The sequence below is a fragment of the Myodes glareolus genome, chromosome 11, assembly GCF_982192425.1.
Source record: "Myodes glareolus chromosome 11, mMyoGla1.1, whole genome shotgun sequence".
Taxonomy (NCBI): Eukaryota; Metazoa; Chordata; class Mammalia; order Rodentia; family Cricetidae; genus Myodes; species Myodes glareolus.
This window is the reverse complement of record NC_142036.1, coordinates 48,746,835-48,765,667: the sequence shown is the minus strand read 5'-3', so window position 1 is coordinate 48,765,667 and position 18,833 is coordinate 48,746,835. Positions and strand designations below refer to the sequence as shown.

At 36.2% G+C, this 18,833-nt stretch overlaps 1 protein-coding gene across 4 annotated transcripts in view; it reads left to right on the top strand.

Moving 5' to 3' along the window:
• Positions 1 to 18,833, top strand: part of Fut8 (fucosyltransferase 8) — a 247,949-nt gene that overhangs the window by 172,080 nt on the left and 57,036 nt on the right. For all 4 annotated transcript variants that reach the window (XM_087911719.1, XM_087911718.1, XM_048415983.3 and 1 more), the window contains one exon: positions 9,337 to 9,451. In XM_087911719.1, coding sequence (XP_087767845.1) covers positions 9,337 to 9,451 — 115 coding nt within the window. The remainder of the gene's footprint in view (positions 1 to 9,336; positions 9,452 to 18,833) is intronic.

Here is an 18,833-nt window from a genome sequence, read left to right as displayed (position 1 = left end):
AACTTTGTTTTGTTTTTCCACTCTTTTTTTCTTTGAAAAGCTCAAGAGTTGATGCTTCCACTCTTGAAAAGTTAAATTTTCCATTCTTCAGATTAGATCTTTGTGTTTTATGTCTTTCTCTGTCTCTGTATCTCTCTCTGTATCTCTCTCTTTCTCTCTCTCTTTCTCTCTCTCTCTGTATCTCTCTCTCTCTCTCTCTCTCTCTCTCTCTCTCTCTCTCACACACACACACACACACACACACACATACACACACACACGTGCAGAGGGAATGAAAAAAATCTTGATTTGTTTGACGTTCTTACTAACCTACAATGTGTGTAATCTTTCTCAATTTTTTAATTTCTTGGGCAAAACATTTCTCTATGGACATCCAGAAGTATTTTCAAGTGTTGATAGAACATTCTTCCTAGTACTTAGGTGAACCGGGAGATATTTTCATGGGAAGTTGTTCTCTTTCTGTTTATCCCTTTGTCTGTATCTACCAAATACTAATTCTCTATTTTTTTTGAAGGGATGCCCCTCCTTCTTACAATGAAGTTTCCATTAAGGATCTAGGTGGACGATTATACTATATCTCATAGCCATTGTTTTGCCTGTATCCATTGTTACTTGGAGGGAGGTTCCAAACTTTAGAATTATTTGCATATTAAAAATGATTTAACAAAGATTGTCTAATGCTAATCACTAATGATACAGTGTCTTCATTATTAGTACACTCACATTACCAGTCCAGTAACCCTGTGAAGTAAGCAGAATTACAGTAGTCCCCTCTTATATGTTGTTTATCCTTCTAGTCTGTTAGCCATTGTTGACCAACATCCAAAAATACTAGATGGAAAATTCCAGAAATAAACAACTTACAAGTTTTAAATTTCACATCATTTCAAGTAGCACAGTGAGATATCATACCATCTTGCCAGGATGTGAATCATCTCTTTGTATATCCAGTTCAATCTGAGTATGTTAACTACCAGTAAGTCACGTAGTAGCTGTCCCTGTTACCAGGTTGTAACAGGTTGTAGTGCTTGTTTTCACGTAGTACTTGCTGCACTTCATAACACCCACAAACGGCAGAAGTAGAAATACTAATTCTTACTATGTCTAGTTCATACTATGTCTATGTTTGTATGTATAGGAAGAAATATTACTGTAAATGGTTTCAAGCAGCCACTGAGTGGCGGCCTCCAAATGTATCTCCAGTGGATACAGGAGAGTTACTTTAAACCTGTTTTTAGCTATTTTTAGACCTAGAGAAGTGAGGTTCCTGTTTATTACTTTCCTTGTTATTGTGATCAAATGCCTGACAAGAAATAACTTGGAAGCCAGAAGGTCTGTTTTGATTTTCAGTTTGAGAGTTCAGTCTCAGTTGGTAAGAAACTCAAGCTGGCAGGGAAATCAGTCAGCTGGTCACATTGTTTGCAGTAAGAAAGTAAAGAGATGACTGCAGGTTCTCCACTTGCTTTTTCCTTTCTATTCAGTTTGGGCCCCAGCACAGGGAATGGTGCTATTTACATTTAGTTTGAATCTTTCATCAAGCCCTTTTGAAAATACCCTCATTGACTTACACAAGAGGTGCTATTGCATGATGTTTCTAAATTTAATGAAACTGATAATGGAAAGTAACCATCACAGCAGCTTTAGACAAATTTCAGATAATTTTCCTGTCTGTGATCTAGACTTACCCAGGGACTAGACTTTGCAACAATTTCCCTTAGTCAGGTTTATCTTAGTATTTGTTGAATCCTCACCTTCAGATTATTTTTGTATGAATTATAACTGTGCTGGCCTTTGAGGAATAATTTTATGTTTTAGCATTTTGAATGAGATATAAGCAAAAACCTTCCTTATTATAGTTTCCTTAATGGTAAAATTGAGACAGACTAGACACCCTCCCTTTTCACATGAAAGCTTATGACTATGAAAATAGAAAAATTACTTTGGAAAATGCAATAACACAAGCACAGATAAGTTTCTTTTTTACTTTTTTTTTTGAAACAGGGTTTTTCTGTAACTTTGAAGCCTGTCCTAGAACTAGCTTTTATAGATCAGGCTGGCCTCACAGAGATCTGCCTGCCTCTGCCTTCCGAGTGCTGGGATTAAAGTTGAGCGCCACCATGGCCCAGCCATAGACAGCCTTTGAAATGAAGTTGTGACAGTCCTTATAGCTGCCGACTCCAGAGTCACACATTCTGTTCTAATGTGCCTATTGTCATCAGGCATTGTAGTCTACCCTCATTTTGTTGGTACCTAACCTTGTCTATGCTTACATATGCTAAGCCTTGATGTGGCCTCATGAAACCCATACTTACTGCCCAACTATGAGATTTCTTTATGCTTTAGTGACAAAAAGACAGCAAAATAATCTAGTTGGGGATTTTATAGGGAAGTATGGCTCAGGGTGTGGAATTCCTAGAAAATCAGGAGTTTCTGCATAATGCTTTTAATCACCATAATTCCCAGTAATGGACCATAACTTTCTGAGATTATATTCAGATCTTTAACACAGAAAACTACATTTTGTAGGAATACAACTTCCAGACATCATTGAGTTGGAAAAGAAATAATATGAATTTAACTTTGTTTCCTGTCATAACTGACTTATTTATGTGGTCTCTGATAAGGAAAAGGGGTGAGGAATTTAAAAATTTTAGACCGAGAGTAGATTGATTTATTAGTATTCTAACTAATTATTGTGCCTTATTTTTTTACTAACATGTTGATTGTGGGTATTAATGGAATTCATGTGTGTCTTCAATATATGTGTACATTGTGCTGTGACTAAATCTAAACCCCTTTATATATATATACCCTACCCCCGCTTTCTCAACCTCTAGCTATCACCTTTTCATATTAAAGTTGACTTTTAAGAAATCTTTACATAGGAAAGAGAAATACAGTATTTACTTTTCTGTATTTGTCATTTTTCACTTAGCATAGTACGCACCAGTTCTGTCAATCTTGGTAAGATTGATGGGATTTCAGTCTTTTTTCATTTTTTAATTATTTTTTTCTATCTTACTTTATTTTATTTTTAAAAAAAACAAAAAAGCTATCCTTTTTCATTTTACATACCAATCCCAGTTCCCATTCCATCTCTTCCTCCCATCCCCTCCATCTTCCCTCCATCCCACCCCTCATCCGCTCCTCAGAGAGGGTAAGACACATTGCTTTAAGGAAGGACCAAGGCCCTCCCTACTATATCTAGACTGAGCAAGGTATTCCTCCAAAGAGAATGGGTTCCAAAAAGCCAATACAAACAGTAGGGATAAATCCACTGCCAGTGGCCTGGCCCAGCCGTGCAACTGTCAACTACAGTCAGAGGGACTAGTTTGGTCCTATGCTTGCTCCTTCCCAGTCCAGCTGGAGTTTGTGGGCTCCCATTAGATAAACTGTTTCAGTGGGTGAACCCATCATGGTCTTGACCTTTTTGCTCATATTCTCACTCCCCCCACTCTGCAACTGAACTTTGAGAGCTCAGTCCAGTGCTCCGTTGCCTATTTTCATCAGTTCCTGGATGAAAGTTCTATGATGATATTTAAGATATTCATCAGTCTGACTACAGGGCAAGTCAAGATCAGGTCTCCTCTCCTATATTGCTTAGGGTCTTAGCTGGGGTCATCCTTGTGGATTCCTGGGAATTTCTCTAGTGCCAGGTTTCTTGCTAGCCCTATAATGGCTCCCTCAATCAAGATATTTCTATCCTTGCTCTCTGTCTCTGTCCTCCCTCCATCTCTACTATCCAGCTCCTTCAAGTTCTCCACCCCCTCCCCTTCTTCCCTCTTCCTCTCCTTCTGCCCTCTCTTTCCTCCCCCACCCCCATGCTCCCAATTTTCTCAGAAAATCTTTTATTTCCCCTTCCCAGGGGAATCTATATATGTTACTCTTAGGGTTCTCCTTGTTTCTTAGCTTCTCTGGGGTCTTGGACTTCAGCCTCGTTATCCTTTGCTTTACAGCTAGTATCCACGTATGAGTGAGTACATACCATGTTCATCTTTCTGGGTCTGGGTTACCTCACTCAGGATGCATGCAAATTTCAAGATATCATTGTTTTTTTACCGCTGAGTAGTAGTATTCCTTTGTGTAAATGTACCATATTTTCTTTGTCCATTCTTCAGTTGAGGGGCATCTAGGTTGTTTCCAGGTTCTGACTATTACAAATAATGCTGCTATTAACATAGTTGAACAAATGTCCTTGTAGTATGATTGAGCATCCTTTGGGTTTATGACCAAGAGTAGTATTGCTGGGTTCTGAGATAGGTTTATTTTCAATTTTCTGAGAAAGTGCCATACTGATTTCCAGAGTGGTTGTATAAGTTTGTATTCCCACCACCATCCATATTCTCTGTAGCATAAGCTATCATTGGTGCTTTTGATCTTAGCCATTCTGACAGGTGTAAGATGGTATCTCAGAGTCCTTTTGATTTGCATTTCCCTGATAGCTAAGGATGTTGAACATTTCCTTAAGTGTCTTTTGACCATTTGAGATTCTTCTGTTGATAATTCTCTATTTAGTTCTGTATCCCATTTTTAAATTGGGTTATTTGGAATTTTGATATCTAAATTTTTGAGTTCTTTGGATATTTGGAGATCAGTCTTCTGTCTGATGTGGGGCTGGTGAATATCTTTTCCCATTCAGCAGGCTGCCTTTTTGTCTTATTGGCTGTCCTTTGCTTTACAGAAGCTTCTCAGTTCCAGGAGGTCCCATTTATTTATCCTTGCTCTCATTTTCTGTGCTCTTGGTGTTATATTTAGGAAGTGGTCTCCTGTGCCCATGCATTGAAGACTACTTCCCACTTTCTCTTCTATCAGGCTTAGTATGGTCGAATTTGTATTGAGATCTTTAATCCATTTTGACATGAGTTTTGTGCACAGGGATTGAGATGGATTGATTTCAATCTTCTTAATGGCTGAACAATATTCAGTTGAAACTTCATCTCAAAAATTGACTCCATCTGTGTTCTTCATATTTTCTCCTGAGTTATTTTTCTATTTTTATAGTCCTAAAACTTTTTTTGTGAAAGTGTGTGTGTAGGGGGAGGGGATGTCGAATCTGTCTCAATTATGCCACCAAGGAAAAAATAGCAAGGAATGATTATTATTTGTTTATTATTGTACTGGCTAGTTTTATGTCAGCTTGACATAAGCTAGAGTCATATGATAGGAGGGACTATCAATTGAGATAATGCCTTTATAGGGTTTTTCCTTAATTAGTGATTGATAGGAGAGGGCCCTTGTGGGTGATACCGCCCCTGGGCTAGTGGTCCTAGATGCTATAAGAAGAAAGCAGGCTGAGCAAGCCAGTAAGCAGCAGTCCTTCATGGCATCCGCATCAGCTCCCGCTTCCAGGTTCCTGCCTCCAGTTTCCTGCCCAGTTTGAGTTCCTACAGTGGCTTCCCTTAATGAACTGTGACTTGGGATATGTAAACCAATAAACCTTTTCCTCTCCCAAATTGCTTTGGTTGTGGTCTTTCATCACAGCAGTAGAAACTCTAACTAAGACACTTGTTTATCCTCTTATTTAAGGACGGGCTTCTAGGTTGATTGTACTTCTTAGTTACTGTGACTAATGCAGCAATAAACATATTACATTGACATGCTGATTATATTTCCTTCAGATACCAGATGTGTATTTAGAAGTGAGATAACTGAATCATATAACGAACTAATCTACATCCCTGTAAAAGTGTTTGAATTTCTTTCCTTTAAATCTTGTGCATGCATTTGTGCGTGCGTGTATGTATGTGTGTGTGTGTGTTGTAAATGTCATATTACTTGGTTGAAATGATTGCCACATTATAGTTTTTATTTGCAGTTTTCTATGTCAGATGATATTGAGCACTTTTCTTTCTTATATTTAGTCATCTAGTTGCTTGATCGTTTTGACTTCTACACAGATTGAGATGGAATGAATTACCAAGACTTAGTGCTAATATAACTTGGTTTGAAAGTAAACTGCTTTTTTAATTTACCAATTCATTAATAAATGCAGATCTTCACTTCCATTTTTGATCGAAAAGGAATTTCTTAACTCCTAAGACCTGAATCTAGTTACAGCTAGATGTAGAGGCTTATATGGGCCCAGTTTCTAGGTACTGATATAAGAAAATCACAAATTGACCCCAGGCTGAACTGTATCAAGAGCCTATGTTAAGAATAAAAGAGGAGAGAGCCTAAGACACAACATTTTTTATATTTTAAAGGCTCCCTTTCAGATTAGGTTTAATATCTTTTCCCTCCACTTGAAGCTATGAATGCCAATAAAACTTACTGATTTTTGTTCTCATGTATGTACATATATGTATGTGTATTCACATGTTTATTTTCATTTTAAAGCTAAGCATAGCATATTGTGTTTCCTTCTTTCCTCCAATAGGCATTTGCTAGTAGGCTTTTATTCCACTGTGCTTTATCTCCACCAGTAGTATTGCTGTTTAACATGGAGATTTGCAATATGTTTTGTGACCATTACTACTTGATGAGTAGGAGGAAGAGTGGATGTTGTGATGCCTTTGAAATATAGAGAACCGTGGTCAGTGTGTTAAGCAAGTTTGCAGCACCACAGGGAAATGTCTGAAAGAGTCAGTTTCATAAAGACAAGAGACTTGTTTACAGGCTTGATGTTGTTCTGGCTCAGTTCCAGCTGAAGCCCTCCCAGCATCATGAGAGACGTGTGGAAGAGGTTACATGGCCAGATAGTCAAAGAGAGGGGAGGGGAGAGACAGTCAGGCCATGGGGGAGGGAATATGAATGATGTCACATAGCCTCTTTTGAGGGTGCGCCTCACCCAAGAATCTTAGGACCCCCTTCTAGATTACCCCACCCCATTCTACCACTTTGCAATGCTGCTACCCTGGAGATTAAGATTTTAAACACAATGGGCCCTTGGGGACACTCAGAAAACACTCAAGCCATGGAAAGTAGTAACTTTTAACTTAGTAACTATAAAGAATATTATAGGCTATACAATATTGCTGACAGAGCTCAGTTTGATAATAAGAAAAAGATTTAAATTTGAAACTGTTCTGTGTGTGACCTAGCAGGTTAATTTATTGAAGAGGTAGCTAAAATTTTCTGCATACAAAGAAATTGTTTCAATCTTAAAATAGAATAACAAGTATAAAAATTAATAAAACACTATGCTTTATACTCTTACCATGTTCAAAAAGGCTGAAAATGAAATTACTAAGCTAAGCTTCAGAGTGTCCTATGAGTAGGTAATTTTGACACCAATAAATGCCAGAAATCCTTTGATAGTGACTCATTGTTCCAAAACATATATAGAACCCTTCTTCTACTAACTCAGGCTGAATATTCTGAATGGTGTCTTAGGCTTTTAATGGTCATTTTACATCAATATTTTCTTCTTTTCAAATGTGTTATCATTATTCACTGTGCAATCATTCATAGTCCAAATGGCTTTATGTGAGCTGCCAGTTTTAGTTGCTAACTGATGCAACATTTAGTCAAGAAGTAGAAATAAAAGTTACTGAAGCCATGTTGTGTCTTCCTAGGTGACTAACTCACAGTTGTTGAGGACTCATTTCAACATTTGTTAACTGAGTCCTTCTGACTGATCAGTTCTCTTCAGTTCTTACAGGGGACTGAATATTGAATAGTTTCTATGCCTAGCCGTCTTTACCACATATTACTGTTATCCCCAACCAGTAACTCCTTTCCCTTATTGTATAAGTATTAGTCTGTGCTTTTTGTTCTCAAGGTAAGCTCTGCAAAACAACTTTCTGAGAGTTTTTAGAATTGGAACCCATGAAGGGAAGGAGAGAAAGGAGAGGGAAGGAGCAGAAGTGGGCGATGGTGGTGGTAGGATGTTGGCTATTTAAAAGTAGTTTAATCCAGGAAAGCCTTATGAAGAAGGTTACATTTGAACAAATATTTGCGGGACATTTGGTTGATGTGGATGGATGTCTGGGTACTCCAGTACAGAAAGGAGCAATTGTAAATGCCCACAGTAGCAATATGCTCATATTCCTAAATGTTTGCAGTGAGGCCAGTGTGACTGAAATAAAGTAGGCAAAGAAGACATTAGGAAGAAATCAGATCTAATGGTGGGTCTTGATGTGTGGGGTCTTATAAGTCAAGGCAGTGACTTTGGCTTTGACTTTTAAGTGATTTGAAGGGTCAACTCAATGTTAAGTGCAATGCAGAAGTGTTATTTGATTATTAAGAGCAACTGGCCACCATGAGTAAACTCTACACATAGGCAAGGCTGGGAGCTCGGAGAATTGTCAGAAAACTTACAATAATTCTGGGAGCGTAGTTGTTATCAGTAATGATAGAGATTTATAGTCAGATACTGGTTGTGATAGTCATATACTGACATCATGGTCAGGTACTGACAGATTACTTGGGGCCTGTTAGAGAATGCTTTTAAACTTTCTTTAATACTAAGTGCAAATCATTGGTTTTATTCAGTGCAATTTAAGTAAAACCATCTGTACCAGCTCTAACATTATCTCTTTGCAATTTACAGGGTGTTTTAGTTTATTGCCAGGAAATCTAACATGTTATCATTGGAATTAATGATGGTTACACAGTGAGAAAGTATCATAACCATTACATTAGTTTTGATGAAAGAACAGTAAATTATAATCCACGGGCAAAATCGGGCTTTTTTCCTCCTTTTTTAAAATAAAGTTTTATTGGAACAGAGACACACCTATTCACTTATTTTTTATGGCAACTTTCCTGCTACAAAAGTAACAGAGGATACGCCTTTTGGCAGTAGGCATATGAAAACTGGAATGATACAGAGATTCCCATGGCCTTTGCACATGAAAATTTATGAAGTATTGGATAATTCCAAAAGAATTATCAACAGATGTTCATATAACCTAAAATCTTAGTACTTGTTCCTTTAAAAGAAAGAATTTGTAATCCTTGATTGTTTAGGACACTCTTTTTCCAATCACTCAGAGTGGAATACTAAGAGGGGCCATCAAATGGTAAGAGGACACAGTGGTCCATTCAAATACCAATACCATGCCTACTGAATTGCATTCTTTATTCTTTTTCTGTTTTTATAGGGGACGGGGAACAACACTGTATTATATTCTTTATACTTTTTCTGTTTTTGGGGGAAATGGTGGTAACGACACTGTGGCTGGTTGGCCTGTGGGGAAAACTTGTCTATCTTTTTGTCAGAAAAGATTTTTCTATAGAAATAAGTCGTGGATGGTAGAGGCTTAATTTTTAAATTTCATTGTCTTAATGGAAAATAAAAGATAAATACCACCATATTCCTGGCTCCCTGTAGTTTTGTATAATCCATTGAAACAGTACAAATAAGTGGACCTCCAATGTTGCTTGCTTTCACAGATCTATCATGACAGATCTATACTACCTCAGTCAAACAGATGGAGCAGGTGATTGGCGGGAAAAAGAGGCCAAAGATCTGACAGAGTTGGTCCAGCGGAGAATAACATATCTCCAGGTAAGAAGGTTAGGTTAAGAAATAAACCTTGAATAGAAATTTTTAAAAAACATAATAAAATAAAAAGCAAAAATTAAGTTTTGCTTTTTAAAAGTCATTCTAGTGCTTTTTAAAAAGATGGCTACTTACTCATTTTACGTATAACAGAGAGATAATATTTTATGCCTCAGGAATATGACAGTGACTAAAACAGAGTTCCCCTCTAGTCTAAAAAAAGAGCTACTTGTTCGCGTATACACAAACTATATAATTATGAGCGTGCTGTATTCTGTTGGAAATGCTTAGTGGCATTTTGAAGGAGACATTGGGGATAGTTTATGGAGGATATATTATCTGACCCGAACTGTGAAGGTGGTCAAGTGTGATTTCTGCATCCAGAAATGGAGGCAAAGGATATGTATGCTGGCTGAAAAGTAGGCTGTGAGCAGTGGCCCATTGTGGAGGTGTGGAGAGGGGTTAACTCTTTAGTTTGTCGGGAGTTTAGGGTTGTATGAAAAGGAGGGATGAAAAGTAAGGTGCAAAGAGATTTTAGAGCTAGATTATAGAGGATAGGCTTTATGAACATTAAATATGTTCATTTAAATATGAACATTAAATGATTACCAAAAGGTATCTATTTTATAGATGCCATTTGATAAGAAATAAATACTGACCAACCTGTTAAGGGCCTTTTACATCTTTTTTATGTGTTCTTTTTAAATTCTTACTTATATACATATATAACATTAGATATTTGTAAGGGGAAAATTTTGAATTTTATTTTATTGTTAATATTCTCTAGACACTTTCTGGTTTTTGTTTACATCCTAGTTTTGTTTGTTTCTCCCCAGAGTGCTGGGGATTGAACCCAGGGCCCTGAGCATGGTACACCAGTGACAACAGAGTTTTATACATAAAAGATGCAATGGATGATAGAATCTAAAAGTAGTATTCAGTTGAACTGTATTAATATTTGAAGAGCCTCGAATCAGCGAGAGCATTTAGGACAAAGATATTGTAGTGCAGGCAGGAAGAATCAAGAGGTGTTGAGTTTGCCTTAGAAGCAGAGGTAAACTCGGAGAGAGGGAAAATAGGATCAGTGGGCCTTTCTAAGTGATTGAAAGAGCTGAAATGTTGGGAATGGAAGCATCTATAACTGGAAATAAACTGAGAGTTAAACTGTTTTGAGAAAAATAGTGAATTAATAGAGGTATTTAAAACTGAATAAGAAATTCTTTTAGTTGAAATAACCATAAAATGTCCTCCCCTCAATCCTTTTTCTAATTCTATGCTTGCTTAGTTTCCATGTACAAGAATGGCTTTTTCTTAAAGATCAGAAGCAGAAGGGCAGTCCTTGACATCACTCTGCCTATTTTAAGGCATCTGTTTTCATACAGGTAAATGGGGTGATCAAGTGTTTAGGGGTCATTAAAAACCAACTTGGTGTTTGCATGTTCTCTTGGTCTCATACTCCCATGACCATTAGAGGAGTCTGCAGAATGAGAACCACTTTACCTCCTACAGGGAAGAGGTAATTATCTCCTATCAACTATATCCTCATTCAATGAACTGTGAACAGCTGGTGGTACAGAACCATCATCTCGTTTATTAACAAAAAGGAAATAACAATGATTTGTAAGCTTCCACAAACTCATTAAACTTTCAGCCACTGTACTTAAACTATGATCTGGTCATAGTCAGTACCTCACACTGTAACAAGTACCTGCCATCTGCTTTATTTTCTGTTTCTCTTTTAAAATTACTCCTTGGGTCACATTGTATATATCAATATTTCATTACTTTTATTTATGAATCATACTACATTTGTGGATACACCACTGTTTATTAATTTGCCTTTTGAGAGACATTTAACTATTTCCTGTTTTTTGAACATCTGTACACAAATGTTCCCCCATGCTCATGCTTTCATTCTTTTTCCTTTCATTGAGATTGCCTAAGGGTAGAATGTGTGTTTAATTTCTTAGGGAGTTTGTTGTTGTTTTGTTTGTTTGCTTGTTGTTATTGTTGTTTTGTTTTTCAAACTGAGAAAACTTCGTCAGGTTTTCACTCATTCTTCTCTTTGCCGTGCATCCCAAACTGACAGTTACAGAAGTGAATGTGTTCATAATACTGCTCCATTTGTCTTCCATAATAAATCAGATGCTCATAACTTTGATATTTTCCCCATTTAATAGATGAATAAAATATCAGATGTCATAATTTCAGGTTCATAATCTTTATTGAAAATCTAATTTATTATCTCTCATCAGGTTCTCAGTGGAAATGGTCTGATACAGAAAACACTGAGTTATCTACCTAACACAATTCTCAGAATTCTAACCTTTGCTACTGATGTATTTGAATATTCTAGAGCAACTATCCCAGCATTGAAACACTAATGTGTTTTTTTCTTTTTTTAAAAATTGAAAATAGTTTTTTTTTCCATACAATATATCCTGATTATGGCTTCCTCTCCCTCTGCTATTTCCATTTCCTTCCCAACTCTTCTCTCATCTGGATTCACCCTCTTTCTGTACCAGTAGAAAGCAGGCATCTGAGGGATAATAATAAAATAAAATAAGACAAAACAAACAAACACATCAGAACAGGGCAAAACAGACAGAAGGAAAAGAGCCCAATAAAAGGCACAAGAAACATAGATACAGAAACTCATTAATTCAGGAATCTCATAAAAAAACATAAAACCTGAAGTCATAATACACACACACACACACACACACACACACACACACACACACACAAAAGAGAAAGAAACATAAAGGAAAAATCCTGACATAACATTATGAAACAAGGAACCTGCAAAGATGCACTGATTTGTTTTCTGTTGACCATCTGCTAGACATGCAGCCTACCCTTAAGGGTAGTTTATGTCCCCAGTGAGACTCCCTTGGAGAACACTAAAATTTCATTTGCTAGTGGTTATTGGAGATTGCTTCAGGCTTAGGAATAGGGTCATGTGTCCACTTTTTCTTTCAGTTCTAGAACCCCATCTGGTACTGATTTCAGAAATGGGTGTACTATTTACATCTCTTTTTCTTGGCTTTATTTGTGTGTGCGTGCTTGCCTGCCTGCCTGCCTGTGTGCATACACACACATGAATGTGACAACAGAGGACAGCTCGCTAGAACTGGTTCTCTCCTTTCACCATGTGGGTTCCAATGAATGAATTCAGGTTATCAGGTTTAATGCAAACGCCTTTAACTACTGTTCTGTCTTACATGTCCCTGTTTACATTCTTAACCAGTTCTCCCACATCCTTGCTAACACTTGATATAATCAGTCTTCTTATTTTAGCCACTTATTATCTTTTTACTAGTATGCTATGGATTCAGTTTATATAATTTATATTTTCTTTTGACGGTAGTTGGATGGTATCTCCTTGTCTGTTTATCATCTTTGTATCCTATTTGTGTGTGTGTGTGTGTGTGTGTGTGTGTGTGTGTGTGTGCTCGCGTGTGTGCGCACACATTTGTGTGTAGCAGTGCAAATGTGCTTGGCGCAGGTAGAGGACAACATTAGGTGCCACTTCTCAGGTGGTTACCACCATTTGTTTCGTTTTATTGAGATGCACCATCATACCCAGCTTTTTTCACGTGCATGCTCGGGATCAGACTCAGGTCCACATGATAGTAAGGCCAGCCAACTCAGCTATCTCCCCCCTCTTCTTCTTTAATGAAGGACCAGTCAAATCTTTTGGTCAACTTTTATCAGGGATATTTGTTTTCTTATGATTGAGTTATTGAGGCTCTTTATTCTAGATTTGAGTTTACTAGGAATTCTGAAAATCTTTTTTTTTTTAGTCTGTAGCTTACCTATTTCTTTTAATTTTTTATGTGTATAAGTGTTTGCCTACATTATTTGTATATGCAGTGTGTGCACATGCCTGGTGCCTGCAGTCTAGAAGAGAATGTCAGATCACCTGGCAAGGCAACTACAGGTAGTTTTCAGTTGCCATATGAGTGGGAAGTGTACTTGGATGCTCTTGAAGAGCAGCCAGTGCTCTTTATCACTGAGCCGTCTCTCTAGCGTCTATTCATTTTATTATCACTGTCTTATGAAGAGCAAAAGTTTTTAGGTTAATGAAATTCTATTTTATTTATAGTTTGCTCTTTTATTCTTATGAAACTTTTGCTAATGGTAAGGTGGCTAGACTTTTTTCCTGTTTTCTTCTTCTTTTCTTTATTTGTCTATTTTTTTTTTTTCAAGACAGGGTTTCTCTGAAGCTTTGGAGCCTGTCCTGGAACTAACTCTTGTAGGCCAGGCTGGCCTCAAACTCATAGAAATCTGCCTCTGCCTCCCGAGTGCTGAGATTAAAGGTGTGTGCCACCACCACCTGGCTTATTTTCCTATTTTTTATCTCTTTTGCTAGCACTAGGGATTGGATTCGGGGCTTTGTGCATGCCAGGCAAACACTCTAAAATGGAATCATTGCCTCTCCAGTTCTAGTTTTATAATTAAGCTCTTACATTTAGGTCTATGATCCATTTGGAGTTCTGATAGGAACCAATAATCCAGGTTCATTTTCTTTCTTATTTGAGCCATTGTTCAAAGACTTGCCTTTCCCATCATTTTATTGCTTTTGTTGAAAGCCAAGTAATATAGTCACCTCTGCTCTTCCATAACTTTGCAATTTTGCCAAAACTGCCTATTAGGACAGGTAAAGTTTTTGCAGATTTTGTCGGATTTTCTACATAGGTTATTATGTCATTTACTTTGTTTCTTTATTTTTAATCTTGGTGACATTTGCAATAGTCACTTTATAATTCTTAATTTTGAGTAGTATAAACTTTAGGCATGATTTACAGTAAATTGTAAATTTAGTTCCTTCATTCAAAGTTCTTGCCAAAGTGGTTTCACAGTTTAGGCATTTTTGGCAAGAATGTAAATATTTCTTGAAATATTTAATGGGACCAAAGGAACTTTTCTGAATTTATGACACTATGCTATCTATAGCTCACTACATGTTGTCACTTTAAGTTTTTTATATGCTCACACCATTCTTAGTTGTCAGTAATAAAAAGACTTTATGTAATTTATTACTAAGTTGCAAAATTGCATATGATGCTCTTAACATCTGTGATTCTAGAAATGGAATAGCTGGTAGTGTGGCAGTTGTTCTTCCCTACCCATGTCATCTTGGGTAGCAGTACACCTAGCAAATACCTTATTCTTTTAATTTTCTTGGATGCAAGTTGAACTTCAATTAGAATTCTTTAATTTTTGCTGTATTTTTTCAACATCTCATTATAAAAGTTTTCTAAAAGGTAGAAGTGATGCTGCATTTCTAAAATCAAATAAGTCATAAGTGTGATTTAGTGATAAATCATAAAGTCATACTGCCACATGTCCTGGGGATCAGCTAAAGCAGAATGATTGCACTGCAATGCTGAAAAGATTTTAACTGTTAAGTTATCATTTGAACCAAGATCCTTGTCTCTGTAAGCATGAAAAAGACACCTCCACCATCTTAACTTTGCTAGGGAAATATTCTTGCTTAATATGTTCACAGCCACTCATTTCCAGTCTTGGCTTTTAAAAATGAGAATGCTTTTTTAACTTTCACTTTCATGGTTATTAACTATGCCCAGAGTCTTCATTTTAATTTCCAACATGCAGTGCTTCACTTCTCTTAGTTGCCTCATTACCTTTTCTCCATTGACTTTGAAAATAATTTTAGAGAAATGAAATCAGATCGTTTCCAATACAATGAAGTGCTTTTACCTCACTATTAATGAATCTTTTCTTCATTACAAAAACAAAACTAGATATTGCAATTCTTTCTAATCAAACAAATTTAAAAATTGTGCTCTTTGTATTCTCTAATCTTATGATAAAGATTAGAGCACAATAAAATTTAACTTAACCTGGTTTCTTTTTACCAAGCTTTCTTCATTAGAAAGAGAAGCTATCTGTGGCTTGACACCCGCCACAGGTATGGAAGGAATGTTAAGAGGGAGGTGAAAGGTTCTCCTGGGATTCTGATTCTTAATTATTAGCCTATAAAAGTAACCAGCTTAGTTCTCTAAGCTTGTATTTCTTGCTACTTCCTGTATTGAAGACATCTTGAGAAAGGTAGATTGAGAAAATGAAATTTATAATTCATAGGCCTAGCCAACTTTGAATTTAGTTTTGTGAGTGTGAACATCTTTTCTATCTTTTAAACAGATTTAGTTGAGCTTACAGAATGTTTCCTCTTTAAGACATATATGGAGATGTTATGTCCTGTTTATATTGACTGCTTGTTTTTATTTGTTGCTTATTAGCTCTTCTTCATAATATTTTTGGTCAGTTTTAAACAGTGAGAAATGTCATTGTGAATGGAATTTGTACTTCAAAGAGCTTTTATTTATGTATATATGGGAAAATATTAAGTAGTAAAAATCAGTGGTTTAGGTGAATTATAACTCAGTGATAAAGAATATGCTTGACATGCACAAGGCTCTGATCTCAGTCCCAGCATCTCCAAACTACACTGAATCAAATAGTGTCCTCAGATTATATGAATAAGTAAGATCATATTTAAATTAATTTTGAGTGTATTCTATCTCATTTAATGTTAAAGTATCTTTGTAATAAAAGATGAATTGACAAGGAGAGGTTAAGAATTGAGATTATTTTGTGTCATTTTTAAATTCCATGCATTTGAATTCATAGCAAACTCTTCACTGGAACAAACACATCTCTAAACCTCTTCTTCCAAAGCTCTTTCATTAGGGTAATTGTCTGGAACTTTATTTATGTTAATCTTGTCATTCTAAAATTTGGACAGTTATCTTCATTGTAAAGAAGTGAAGCTTACATGTCTATTGATGAATCTTGTTTTAAGAAAACCACATACAGCTGGCCTTGTTGGTAAAGACCTAGAAGGGCAGCCTAAGCCATTTAGTGAGCCTTTGTCTCAAAATAAAAAATAAATAGGAGGTGATGGCAGGAGGATGCCACAGGTTTGAACTTTCCTGGTCTACATAGTAAATTCTGAGCCAACCAGGGCTACATAGTGAAATTCTGTCTTCAGAAACTCCAAACAACAAAACCCCAAGAAAAACAAAACCACAAACTACTGACTAAATGGATGAAGAGTAAAAAGAAGACTGAGAATATTAGTAGAGTGCTTTCCTAGCATTCAAGAGACCCTAGATCCACTCCTCCACTATCTTACACACAAACTGTCTCACAAGCAAGTGAGCAAAGTACAATGATGTTCGTGTGTGTGTACATTATGTGTGATTGTGGAAGTGCCACGAATTATAACTCATATTTTATCTTTGTACAGTAATTTTATAATATTGCATAATTTTAAGTTTATTTTCTATAAAATATTTTTCTATCAGGATAAATTCCTGTCAATCTGATTTGTAACTTGCTTTTAAAAGAAACACTCCCTTTTCATTTACTTTTGCATTTCATAAGTATAATAAGCCATACCTTTAAAGCCTTAACATATTAATGATTGCAATTTTATTTAGAGTCCTTTCAGTCTAGCTGAAAATAAATTTTTATAGTCTGTTTTTTAATTTTTGATTTACCACAATATCAGGATATTCAAACTATCTTACTAAGTTGTATGTCTGTTTTCTTATTTTGATAGATATTTCGTCCAAGGTTCACTGAATATATTAAATACTTAATGTCTTTCTGAAATGCCTAAGTTTTGATTGGTTAATTTGTGACGCTGAAGTCAGAAGGATGCTAAGGTGAAGGAGACTTTCTCCTTTGGGACTTACTGGAACATCTTCAATATATATTCCCTCATCTTTTACTCTTATATAAATTATTTTCTAGTGAACTTACCTCTGCTGGAGTACACCATAATCTTCTGTATGAATTGTAGCAGGTGAAGGAAATTCTATAAAAGGAAAGAAATGATTGATAAGAATCACAATATAAAGCAACCACATACATATAGTCTTACATAACTGGTAGAGATTTATGTAGCAGAGATGCTTTAAGTATACCAAATTCAACTGCAGAACAGATTTTATCATCAGATAAAGTGATAAAGTGTTCGCGTGTGGAACAAAGCTTCTTCAGTGACAAGGCATGTCTCTGTCTCCTTGTCCTTAGTAAGACACACCTTCAAGACTTCCATGGCCAGATAGTAGAAGGCCAGGACCAATGGTGATTGATAAAAGCTACTTGATAATTAATTTAAAGGCTACAGAACTATGAATTTATTTCCCTTTTGTAACTGTCTATAAATCTATAAATCTATTAATAACACTTGTTATTGTAACAACAGTGGATGATAAAGACAGTTCAGATTCGAGTGTTCCTGTAAAGTTCTTTTCCATCCCAGTAAATCCTTGTCAGTCTCAGGTTTGTTATTTGTTTTCAAAAGAATTAATCCCTCTTTATTATCTGAGAAGTATTTTTCTAGATTTTTCTAGATATTTATTCCAGTGCACCTAATCTTATGCTATAAACACAAATACCTTCTCTGTTTTTATTTCTCCTTTCTTCTGCATTTTGTGGATCTTTTATGAAAAACATCCTTCGAATTTTCCATACTTTCAAATATTAGTATTTTGGCAAAACTAGCCTTACTGTGGCTTTCCTTTGTTTTACTCACAGCCATTATTCAGTCATCCAGTTTCTCTTGTCATTCTCTGCCTTGGAGTCCTCCATTGAGACCTTTTACATGTGGATCCTCATCTTCATAATCAAGCATAATAAATTTTTTTCTTTCTGTTACCTATAGCATACATGAAAAAAATTAGTGCATTCTTCCAGTAAACCTTTACACAGTTTTTGTTAGATGTAGATGGCAATCTTCTTTTAATTAAAAGCTCTGGAGTCTACAGTAAAGGCTGTATGATTGGCTAATTTTGTTCTCTCACATTTGCTTCTCAGCACACACACAAAAATGACATGTAAAGCATAGTGATAGAACAAACGGAGTGTGGTAGCTAGGAACATTCTGTGCTGTCTTTGCTACTTTTGAAATGCCTCAAAGAATAATCAGCATGTATGGGGACATTTTCTTTTTTTCTTTTCTTGATATGATTTTTAGAGTTATTTAAGTTCTGTATTTTTAATGCCTCATAAAAAATCTGGCAAATAATGTTTATCTGCTCCCTTGATAAATTGCTGAATCAGTAATAATGCTTCAAACCACTTTGAAAGTGTCATTCCCAGATCCTTGTATGCTAGGATACATGCTACTGAGCAGCTTTGCAATGTACTGTCAACCCGCCTTCTGCCCTTGCTGTGTATGTGTGTGTGTGTGTGTGTGTGGGTGTGTGGGTGTGTACACATGCACGTGCCTTTTGTGGCTGTGACAACAGGGATAATTTCCTCATGATTCTGTCACGAGTTGGTAGTCAAATAAAAGAATCTACAATTCTTATGCTTTATTATGACAACAATATTGACAAAATCTACA